The sequence below is a fragment of the Mesoplodon densirostris genome, chromosome 7 (genome assembly GCF_025265405.1).
Source record: "Mesoplodon densirostris isolate mMesDen1 chromosome 7, mMesDen1 primary haplotype, whole genome shotgun sequence".
In the NCBI taxonomy this organism is placed as follows: domain Eukaryota; kingdom Metazoa; phylum Chordata; class Mammalia; order Artiodactyla; family Ziphiidae; genus Mesoplodon; species Mesoplodon densirostris.
The window spans coordinates 89,017,005-89,029,351 of record NC_082667.1 but is presented as its reverse complement, the minus strand read 5'-3'; the positions used below and the strand labels follow the sequence as shown (position 1 = coordinate 89,029,351).

The 12,347-nt window shown below is 37.0% G+C and overlaps 1 protein-coding gene across 1 annotated transcript in view; it reads left to right on the top strand.

The window, feature by feature from the left end:
- Window positions 1–4,608: 4,608 nt before the first annotated feature.
- Window positions 4,609–12,347, top strand: part of LOC132494369 (centrosomal protein of 78 kDa-like) — a 28,451-nt gene continuing 20,712 nt past the window's right edge. The window contains 3 exon segments of the mRNA XM_060105423.1: window positions 4,609–4,693; window positions 6,685–6,748; window positions 9,661–9,796. Coding sequence (XP_059961406.1) covers window positions 9,688–9,796 — 109 coding nt within the window. The 5' untranslated portion in view covers window positions 4,609–4,693; window positions 6,685–6,748; window positions 9,661–9,687.

Genomic DNA, 12,347 nt, shown 5'->3' with positions numbered 1-12,347 from the left:
TCAAGATTGACAAATGTATAGGCTCTTGATCTTATTGTGTGTGTGGGTTTTTTTTTTCCTTTTAGTTATTTGTCAAGGTATAAAGAATTCTATCACACTTAAGACAAGTTAAGTAAACTTCACGGGGTGTATTCTGACATGGCATGGAGCAGATCACATGGCCTAGATCTTAAAGGTGATTTTATGTTTAAACTTTCATGAAAACATATGTGATTGAAACACATTAATATATTGATACAGAGGGCAGTTAATTTTTGTCTTTTTGTGTGTGTGTGTGTGTGGTACTGTTGTGGCCTCTCCCGTTGCGGAGCACAGGCTCTGGACGCGCAGGCTCAGCGGCCATGGCTCACGGGCCTAGCCGCTCCGCGGCATGTGGGATCTTCCCGGACCGGGGCACGAACCCATGTCTCTGCATTGGCAGGCGGACTCTCAACCACTGCGCCACCAGGGAAGCCCTAATTTTTGTCTTTTGATACATGTGAGCACAGCTTTCATTTTGCAGAAAGAATATGACCAGTTTTCAGTTTGGGATTCTACCATTTAGTAAAGATAGTCCACTTAATTTTAGAAATAAGAGATTTAATATATAATACCTAATAATACTTTTATGTATTTTTTTTACTGAAAACTTTTATTGTAATACTGTGAAGAAACTATGCCATTCTAGTCTTCAAGACTTAAATGAATCAAGTGTTTATTAGCTGTTGTAGTTTTTAAACTAATAAAAGTCAGTACATCAGCAATTTGTAAATAACAGTTTTTAAAATAATGCCTTAACAACGTTACAGTGGTTATAATGACTGTATTTAGGCCTAAAGTTAGTTAATAATTTGACATGAAGGCTTTTTAATAGTTTGGTGGTGCAGATCAGGGATAGGTAAACTCTGGCTGGTGGGCCAGATCCAGCCCGTCGCCTGGCTTTGTAAAGGAAGTTTTTCTGGAACATAGTCGCACCCATTGTTTACATGGTAGTTGTGGCTCCTTTCACCCTACACCAGTGGGGCAGAGTCGTTGCAACAGAAACTGTAGAGCCCACAAATGTGGAAATGTTTAAATTTAGATTTTAAAAATTGAAAACTTCTTTGAGCCTATACAGGGCAAGTCCATTGACCCCTGAGGTAGAAAACAGTCAGGAACTTGGGTGCGGAAGCCAAATGGCCTAGGTTCAAATTCCCTTTCTCCCATTTCATAGCTAGTGACCATGGGCAAATCACTTAACCTCTATGCCTCATTATGAGATTTAAATGCACTTATTTGTATAAATAGTGCCTGGCACATACTAAGCGCTGTGTAAGTGATTGCTGTTGTTTCTGCTTGGAGCTTTAATAAGTTATTGTTAATAGAAAAATGACACTAATGATTTTCCTTTTAGAGTAACAAAGGCACTTTGAGTCTTTTACTTTTTCAGGAATGTAATAAGACTTTTTTCATTGACAGTCAGTGTTCCCTGTTACCAAAATTTACTTTATGAATATAAAGAACTGAATGTCTTCAAGACAGTACTTTTGCTTAAATGTCAAACCATTATTTTCCCAATGCACATCAAACTGGCTCTGCATAGTCCAGGCCTCTAAAGCTTGTGTGCACGCCCTAGGTAGCATGTGAGATACATTTTGTAAATATAGTTTTTTAAATAATGCTTGAGACTTCCCTGGCGGTCCAGCAGTTAACACTATGTGCTCCCAATGTAGGGGGCTTGGGTTCGATCCCTGCTCAAGGAACTAGATCCCACGTGCCTGCCATAACTAAGAGCCCACATGCCACAACTAAAAGATCCGGCATGCTGCAACTAAAGACCCGGCACAGCCAAACAAACAAACAAACAAATAAATAAATAAATAAATCTTTATAAAAAAATAAGTAAAATAAAATAATGCCTTAGGAGTTAGGAAAAGAAAATATTAGAACATTTTTTACCTTTGTATTATTTTAAAAAATCTCTGTAGTTTATCATGTACATAAATTCTATGTATGGAACTTTGTGTATATAATTTGTTAATAAATAAGATGCATATTAAAAAGTTTTCTTATGGTTTGCCCAGTCAGGTGTTTGGAGGCCATTGGAGGACAGGATGATGAAATATAGGGCCTCAGCAAGGATAGAATTTAGAACCAATTCCCTGACTTAGAAGATAAGGAAAATAATTCATAGACTGTAATTGAGTTGTCCAACTTTACATAAGTGTTCAGAAACAGGAAATGCAGTGGCTAGAATCTAATCACTGACCGAGCAGAATCTGGGTCACTGGACTCATAAACCAGAAGTGACTGTTGAATTTCTCAGGTTGATGCTCCTGGCATATATGCTTGATCTGTGTGTGTGTGTAAATCTCTGACATAAGAAGCCATACTCAGGCACACCCTGTTTCCTTATTCAAGCATCTTAATTTCATCCCATTAAATCTTTGAAGTATCAGACTACCAGAAGGCATGAAGAAACCTGGGCTGAGAGTCTTCATTCCAGGAGACGTGATCTTGACTGCATGGCTGGTTTGAGGCGCATCACTCTGAACTGCAACCCGCTCATTGGTGACCTGGGTGCAAGTGCTTTGGCAGAATCTCTTAGTGAGGATTTATGGCTTAGAGGGAAATTCTAAAATTGAAAATATTGAATTTTTAATATGCTTAGCTTTTGGCATGATACTATTGTGATAGGTTTTTTTAAGCCTCATTTTACTGATAGCTTTTATTTTGCTTTTAAACTTTCTCTAAGAGTTGCATATATCCTTTATAGAAAATACAGAGTAACAAGAGAACAATTACCTATCATTTTAATACCCAGATATAATCACTGTTCATTTTGGTGTATATACTTTCAGTCTTTTTTTTTCTACAAATATATATGTACACTTAGGGATTACAAAAATAGAATTGTAGTATACTTGCTATTTCATATTCCTGCTTTTTTCACTTAATGATGTATCATGTAGTATTGCGTCGTATTGATGTCCCATAGTTTAATCAATTCTTTGCAATTCTATTTAGACAGTTTGCTTTTCCCTGTCAGAAACAATGTGAATACGTTGTATATACATCTCTGTGTCCATCGGGATTACTTCTGTAGAATAAGGTACTACAAGTGGAATGACTAAGTGTGACCTATTTTTAAGACATTTGATACACATGGCCAAATTACCACCCAGAAAGGCTATGCCAATTTATAGTCCACCCCAACAGTAGATGTGAAGCCTGCCTCTCACAAATACTGGCCTGTAGCACTTGTAAAAAAATGTAAAACTACAAAAATGAGTACCTCTCCATTTTCTATGCAAGTGGGATTACTCCAAATTTTATAACTTTTTTCAATTAATTTAGTATGAGCATTTTAGCAAGTCAGTAAATTTGCATCTCCTACATCATTTTTTGAGATTGTTCAGTATTCCATTATATGAATATGCCACAGTGCACATAGCTTATCCATTCTTGTATATAAGCTTTGTCCAGTTTTTCAGTTACAAATAGTACTCTGATATATATCCTTACCTATATCTCTATTTGTTTTGGTTAAATTCTTAGAAAGAGAATTGTTGGATCCAAAGGGTATAGACATTATTTAAAGGCTTTTCTTACAGAATCTTGGCTTCATCTGATAGGAGAATAACCACATTGTGTTTTATTTTGTATTCATCTGATTGACTGGTGAGGTTTACTGGCTGTTTGTATTAATTTGGCTATTTGGTTAATTATACCCTGTGTCCATTCTTCTGTAGTGAGAGTTTGTAAGGGTTGTATCATATCCTGTCAGATCCGTATGTCTGACTTGCTATTTCTGTGTGTCATGGGGGTGTTGAAAGACTCCAGTTATTTTAATGTGATGGTCCACACAACACTTAAACGAAAGACTCATGATAGTTTCCTTTCATGTAATAGTTTTTAATCCCTGTGCTTTAGTGATGATCCCTTTGGTTTAAATGAGTAGGTTGTTCAGCCCCAGAACTACTAGAATTCATGATCAGTTTTTCTGGTTTTTGTCTGACCTTTTACTGCGAGGGTTCTTGACCATCATACTTTCATGATAGGTTTTTAGTATGTATTCTCTATTCACACATTGTTGAAAGTTTTTATTATTTGTATCCTCTTAGACTTGTCTTTTTTTCCTCTAAAACTAACAGTTATTACATTTCTTCTATTTTGTTTTCCCCTTTGAACTAGTTTCAAGTGTGATTTGGAGCTGAAGATCATGATCAAAAGAATGCAGTGCATTTCTGAGCTCCACCAGGTTTTGCTTGTGAGGTTTACATGCCCCTGCCGCCCTTGCTAATTATGAACTGAGATTCATTTTGTGATGCTTTTTGCTCATAGGTTCTATACAGTTATTCTTCAGTTCTGTAATTGTAAAATATGTTGTCTGATTTATTGGTACTAAAGCCAGGGTTATCATTGCACATCCAAGAAGAGGTCTTTAAATTGGCTTATGCATTATGTGTGTGCGTATATGTCTCTGTTTTTTTCCATACCCAAAATTACAAACCTGCCATGACTTGTCTTGTGCAGGACTCTTCCACACGTGAGAAAATGAGAGTTGTCTATATGTTAAGTCTGTAGAGTTAGCAAGTGACCTTTTGTCTTTCATCGAAAGCACTTGACCTGCAGCAGTGCGGCCTCACCAGTGAAGGAGCAAAGGCTTTCCTAAAGGCCCTTGAAACCAACAGAACTCTGCTCGTTCTGGATATAAGAAAAAATCTGCTTGTTGGTATGTGGTCACTTTTTTTAAATTGATAAACACATAGCAAAACAAAAAGAATTTGTTCAGGTATTGACAGTTTTTTAAAACTTAATGTGTTTAACTTTCCTCATCATATCCAGTTGGCCCTTGAACAACGTGGGGTTAGGGGTGTCGACCCCTACGCAGTTGAAGATCTGGGTATAAGTTTATAGTCAGTGGTTCCACATCTGTGGATTCAACCAACCTTGGATCATGTAGGACGATAGTACATATGTATTGAAAACTATGCGTGTGTCAGTGGACCCGCGAGGTTCAAACCCATGTTGTTCAAACTTCAACTGTACTTTTCTAGTGTTGCACTTCCCTTATGTTTTTAGCAGCTAATGTACTAATTAAAGTGAATTATACTTGTAACTTTTTCTTATCTCTACTCTGAATAGAGGTGAACCTAGATACTAAGCCTGCTTCCACCAAGAGCATTCTTTCTTTCCTGTGCAACCTCTGAATTCTTGCCAGGAGTACTTTATTCATTTGTCAGATTCACAAGTAATTTTGTAATCATCTTCTGTGTGCCAGATACGGGTTTAGGGACTAGGGATAAAGCAGTGAACCAGACAGACAAGAGTCTTGCCCTCGTGGAGCTTACATTCTAGTGAAGGAGATCAGATAGAAATGAGTAAACAGATAAGTCATATAATTTTAGAGAGTAGGAAGTGCAAAAGTATCTTAATGTAAGGAGAGTGAGGGAGAGCAGGTAGGACTCCATTGGATAGGTTTGTTAGGGGACAGCTTCACTGGAGAAGTGGCATTTGAACGGAGACCTGAATGAAGAGAGGAGCAAGCCATGGAAGATGTGGAGTAAGCACATTCCAGGACAAGGAGGCAATGAGTATGTAGGCATGTAGGTGGGTGGAGTATTTAAGGAAAAGCAAGGAGGCCAATCTGGGCAGAGTACCGAGTGAAGAAGAGTGTGGTATGACATGAGGTCAAGGAGCTAGCCAGGGGTCTGCTCTTGTAAAGTCTTGAAGGCCAGAGTAAAGATGTGGATTATTCTAAATGAGTAGAGGGGTTTGAACTGGAAAAAGGCATGATCCAAATCGTATCTGAATAAGGTGACCTGGTATAGAGAAGGGACTTGGGAGGATAAAGAAGAGGAACAGGGGGCTTCCCTGGTGGCGCCGTGGTTGAGAATCCGCCTGCCGATGCAGGGGACGCGGGTTCGTGCCCCGGTCCGGGAAGATCCCACATGCCGCGGAGCGACTGGGCCCGTGAGCCATGGCCGCTGAGCCTGCGCGTCCGGAGCCTGTGCTCCGCAACGGGAGAGGCCACAACAGTGAGAGGCCCGTGTACTGCAAAAAAAAAAAAAAAAAAAAGAAGAGGAACAGGGAGACCAGTTAGGCGACTATCACAGTGCTCCAAATAAGAGATGTTTATGGCCTAGGTTAGGTTGGAAGTTTGCAACAAGTGAAAAGTGGTTGAATTCAGGTTGTGTTTTGAGGGTGTAGCTATCAAGACCTGCAGATAGATGTGAGGTATGAAGGAAATAGTACCAAGGAGACAAGTCGTTGATGATTATGTGTGCAACTGGGTGGTATCACTTAGAAGAAGGGGGCTGATGGGAGGAGCAGCTTTTGAGGGAATATCAGGACTTGGTTTGTTATCTTGGATGACCTGGTTTGATATCTTAGATGCTCTTTAGGTATCTAAGCGTCTGGACGGTGCTCAGACTGTACTTTGTATCCAGAGGTATCCAAAGCCACTTTAGATGCAAAATGTTTCAAGTTGACCTTTGCTGCTGCCAAAATAGTAGCCACTGTGGGCAGTCTGCAAGATGGCATCTTAGGTTTCTGAGGAAGAAATTAGAATACACAAAGGGGGAAATAAGTGTATAATTATATAATGTAGATTTCATATTTAAATGTATGGGAAAAGCAATAATTAGTTGGCTTTGGTTTTAAATGGAAATAGCCACTCACTGGAAAATAATTACTCTGTAATTTCAATTCATTTTACTTTAGATCATTCTGTGATGAAAACAGTTACCAAAAAAGTTCTCCAGATGGAAGGAGTGCCAAGTCAGAGGTATATAACATGTTTCAGTTCTCTCGGAAGAATTTCTCTTTAATGGCTTGGTTTTCTTTCTTTCTTAAAAGAAAATTATCAAGGTACTTTCTGCCATCTTAAAACTAAGATTTTAGTCAAATCAAATGGCTTTTCTGTTTTTGAAAATGTTGTGTGATGCTTTAGGTTCCCAGATATGCAGCTTGGAAACCTTTTAACTTTTTATTTTCTGTAACATATTATCGTTAGTCACAAATAGTCTCTTTTTTTTGGTGATAAGAATGAATAGCAGGAGCAGCATTTGTGAACCAAATCTAATATGAAACTGACTCTTTCTTGTGAGTAAATTTGAATTTTGAAACAGCAAAACAATAAGGTTTAATAAAAAGCAAAATAAATTTATGTTTATGATCTGCCAATTTCCCAGAAAGAGTTTTGTGGTGACTTTAGTTATATACCAGATACATTAAAATCACCAGTGGACAACACATCTTTTATTCAGGTGCCCTCTGAAAGTTTTAAAACTTTGTTGACTTCATATCACTGAACGGTCCACTTTAAAATGGTTAAAATTATAAATTTTCTGTTTTGTGTAGTTTACCACAATTTTTAAAAAATGTGTTGTTTGAAGATTTTTGGGTTTTATAAAGGTATTGTATTAGCATAAAAATGAAAATTTTTAAAGACCACCTCTAATCCCATTATCCTATCAAGCAATATTTACATTTTAATTTTCTCTTCCTGCTGTCTATAAACAGAATTCCACATAGCTTCAATATAATTTGCCATTCTTTTCATACTAAATTTAAATTCTGTGATTCATAGTTACAGTTTTTAACATTGCATTCACAAGGTTTCATTGAGTAGGTCAATTTTTTAAATTGGTGAAAAATTGGCAATAACCTCAAATAAACTATTGTAAACATCTTCATAAATACAGCTTTTTTTTTTTCCTACTTCAAGTTGTATGTTTTTGATTCTCTATTAATCAACTTGCTTGGACAATAGTGTATTAAATAAGTTGTTAAGAGTGTTTATGAAGTCAAAAAAAAGCTTATGATCATCTGCCAATTGTTATTTCAAGAGAGTGCTATTTTAATAATCAAATAGTACATTCAAAGAAGTTAAGATTTGTGATATCACACTAATTAGATATTATTATTAAAAATTTATATCATATGTAAAGCATTCTTAAAATAGCTACCTTGACTTTTACTATGATATTAGAAATGGAAAGATATATAAATAAAACATGTATATGTAAAACATATTAGGAATTCTGTAAAATTAGTACAGAATAATAGGGCATCATGGAATGAGAACAGTTAAACATTTTTTTTTAGTTATCATGATTAAACAAAGTGGAAATGTAACTGAAGTATACAAGCTCATTGAGCTCTTTTAAGAGTAATTTTATTCCTTGGGCTTTTTTTGTATTTGCCTCAGTTATTTGGAGACATAGAGGTAAGCCAAATCAGTATCTGGGTATATACCTAGATCCAGGTGAGTATAGAGGTGAAATAATGGTATGAATTGTGTCACATTTATATTATACTTATGTATGCCTAATAAAAGATGGGAACTTTTATTAGAAATTTTTTAATCTCCTAACAAGAAAAGTGTAATTTAAAAAAATTTTAATACAAATGTATTTGCATTAGTTTCTGAAAGTAAAGGAAGGGTATACACATACAAACCATATGCATACAAAGATTTTTTTTTTGATGGCAATTAAGTTAAAAAACACAATAAAATAGCACAAAATGAACTGAGCTCCTATATATTTTTAAGAGGCATGTAAATCACAGAGGATCGTGTGGTGATTATCAATAAGCTACACTCTATGAAATATTTGTCCTGTATTACCGCATACACTCCATTTTACCCTGCATCCTAATGCTGCTAAAATATAGTAGAAAGCAGCAGCATAGCGCAGGGAGATCAGCTTGGTGCTTTGCGATGACCTAGAGGGGTGGGATAGGGAGGCTGGGAGGGAGGCTCAAGAGGGTGGGATATGGGGACATGTGCATGCATATGGCTGATTCGCTTTGTTGTGTAACAGAAACTAACACAGAATTGTGAAGCAATTATACTCCAATCAAGATCTATTAAAATAAATAAATAAAATAACATAAAATACAGTAGCTTTGAAGGATAAATATAACCATTTTAACCTATGATGTTTGTTTTCAGTAAATTCAAATTAAATATTTAAATGTGAATTTTAATATATGGCTTGTTCTAAGTAAAATATTAACACGTAGGTCTAGTTTTTGCAACCAAATGTTTCATATAAAGATACTTGCCTCTTTACTACTGAAATATAGGGTAAGTTTCCACATTTCACTCTTTCATCCAGTGGGTTTCATTTGTTTTTTTGTGTGTTTTCTATATGAAATCAAAGGAGCAGTGAAGGTTGACAGGCTTATAGGAGGGTAAAATTGACTCACCTACCCCCCAGCAACTTGCAGCCTTATAACTTGTATTGTTTTTACATAGAAAAATTCATCTTAAATTTAACTTTTGGTCTACTTCTGAAGATTCTGTTTGGCAGAAGTCATGGGTGTATCTGTGTTTCTGTGTCCTTGAGATTCAGAAATGCCAAAGGTGTTCTAAGATTCAGGAAACTTGAGTGTTTCTGCATGATACATAAAATGTATCATACTTCGGGATTTTTTTAAACTTTAGTTTTGCATTTCTGCACATCTCAATACTTTTGTTTTAGTTAAAATAACTTGTTACTGTAGAGGACTTATATTTTTTAAAAATGCTGGCTTATGTAAAACCTTTGTACAAAACGATCCTCTTTTTAATGGGCTTGGCATCATTGTCAAGTGCCTTTTTGATTCCTTTCGACGTGTGCACGTGTGACAGTTGCTCTGTAGACCTTTGGTGCATCTTGATTCCTTCTTTTCATGCTTTGTCCAACGTAGTCTTGGCCGCAAAGAAGCCTGTAAGTAATGGAAGGAAACACTCTGCTGGTAAAGAATGTTACCCTCCTGAAGCGCTACCACCTGGAGTGTCTGGTTTCCGGCCATTGTGTCCTGCAGAAAGTGCAAAAAGCAACAGGTAACCTGTTTGCATTCCCTGTCTTTTTCAGTCATTTAGAGTTCTTTATTTTGGAACTTGTATTATGTGGGTGGTCTCTGGTGCTTTGTGTAGAGGAAAAAAGGTAACTCACACATGGCTTGGCTTCTGCCTAATGAGCCCTCTAAGGAAGAAAAATTAAAAGTAATTGGGAGTTTCAAGTTGTTTCTCAAGTGTCACAACAGAGGTAACTCCGTGGGAGTCTTGAGGAGACTAAAATGATCACCAATTGTGCATGTGAGGAAAGTTTCATTAAAGGCAGGTGTAGTTGAGCGAAGCCCTACAGCACAGAAGTAGGAATTTGGAGACGTACGAATGGGAAAAAAGACATTTTAGGCATGGGAAATAGTTTAATGCAGAATGGATGAAAAATATGCATTAGACCTATTCTAAATCAACTGGCTTATTAACTCAATAAATCCGATTTAGTGAGTCAAACTAGCATTACCTGATTTCTTATCCACGGGATAGCTGTTCATAGTAATTTTTGTCACAGAACAGTAAATAAAATGGTTGAATTATAGCTTTAGGCTTGCTAAGTGAAATAGATGGCTCTAGATGATCTTCAGGTGACTTACTTGGTAGTAATCAGGAAATTGGGGATTAACAATTGCTTAAGAAAACAAAGAGAATTGATTTTAAATAGTACTTGAAGTAGTTACTGTGTAAAATATCTGTTCAGTTGCTCATGTTAAATGGATGTTTCTAATCCCCACTGGACAACCGACTACTTTTTTGCAAATGGTAATGTGAATTGCTGTTGCATAAACTATAGTGTTGAATCCCCAGTGTTTGCACTTGAGTTTCACAGCTCTGTGGTTTCCTGTCTTCTTCCTGAGACACTTCATCGCAGGTCCATCCTCGCACACAGGGTGGTAAATTAGAGAACGCTTAATATCACCATTTAAAGAAGAGAGACTGAAATCTCAACCATCCTGAACATAGGAGCTGAAGGGGCCTCTCAGCAGTTCAGAGAGTTATTAACAAGCCAGTAGGCTGAATTCTGTTGTGTTTTCTCCGTAGCAGAGCCCTCCAGGTCCTTGTTTTGAGCTTATTTATTTTTATACACAATTCTGTATGGATACTGTTCATACTACTAAATAGTTGTATTAACTTCGTTTAACTGGTGATGTATTTACATGAAGATCTAACTTCGTTTTGTTGCTATCTTTTTAGGGGCTTTCCATTCATCAAAGCTCGTGATGTATGTAATCAGTTGGTGGTGTGTAGCTATCATATTTATGATATATAGGGCTTGAATTGGGAAAGGTGGATGGTCATTCTTCTTGCTTTTTAAATTGACAGAGCCTTACAAGAAGCATTTCCCTCTCTGAAATAAATCCATGTAAAACATGTTTGGTCGCTCTCCCAATGCAACTGTGTAGTTGTGTGGATTTGGCGCACAACTCGCAGCCTTATGGTTATGTCTGTAAACAAGGAAGCCTGTTTTCCAGTCCGCAAATCAGCTGTTACCCAGTGAAACGAACTTGACTGCCATTTCTGACCCCTCACATGGAGCTGTCATACTCAAGAATGTTCACATGTTTTCAAGAAACGTTGTTTGCAGGCTATATGTACAAATTCCTGATCTAAAAGCCAATATAAAGCAACATCTCCCAAACCTCTGCTCTCTCACCAAGGCCACACACATTCCCTCGCTTATGGCCTCGTGGCAAGCTAATACTGTCAGTATCAGATTCTCCTTCCCAGTGGTCTTGGGAGACTGCATAGTTGCTCTGTGAATGGCACCACTGCTGAGGTTGAGAGAAGCGCATCTTGGGTGTCAGTCCTGGCCTTGCATTCCCAGAGAGAGGGGTGTGCACCTCGTTCTCCTGTTAGGGTTTTCCTATGCTGCAGGGTTTGCTGCTTGTTGTCAAAATGATGTCCTAGTGACTTGTCTTCTGCGTGGTTATATAATCCCAGCACAGTTCTTTATGATGTGTAGACTTTTATGGGGTTGTGGCCAGGTCAGTTTTTAAATGTTTGGAAATGTCCTATTGAACAACATTGCAGTGGCAGTGAAGCTTGCTGGGAGAATTGTATTACTATTGCCCTAGTTTTGGCTTAAGGGTGGTGAGAAGATGAAATTTTTGATGGGTCAGTTTTAGTTGTGTATGTGTATGTGATTTATTTTTTAAAATTCTAATGTCTATTATTCACAGCTTAGATATGTTGACTTTCTGATTATTCATCAGTCCCTTTACTGATGTATTTTCCTCTGAAAAACTACATTTTCTTCCAGACTGTTTTTGTCTGATGGTGAAGAATAAATTTTTCATTTGCAGTATAAAGTTGATCTGAGAAGAAATGTTTACCTTGGATCTTAACTTGGCTTCTGTGAAAGAAACTTAATAAAATAATATGGGCAATTCCCATTACTAATCGTAAGCACGTACAACAGAGGTCTGTACAGTAACATAGCAAAAATAAGTTCCTGTACTTTTACTTAGTCATTGCCTGGTTTACACTAAAGAGCAGTGAGAGACATTTATAAATAATGATACCTCAGATCACTTTTGTTAAATGTCCTCTA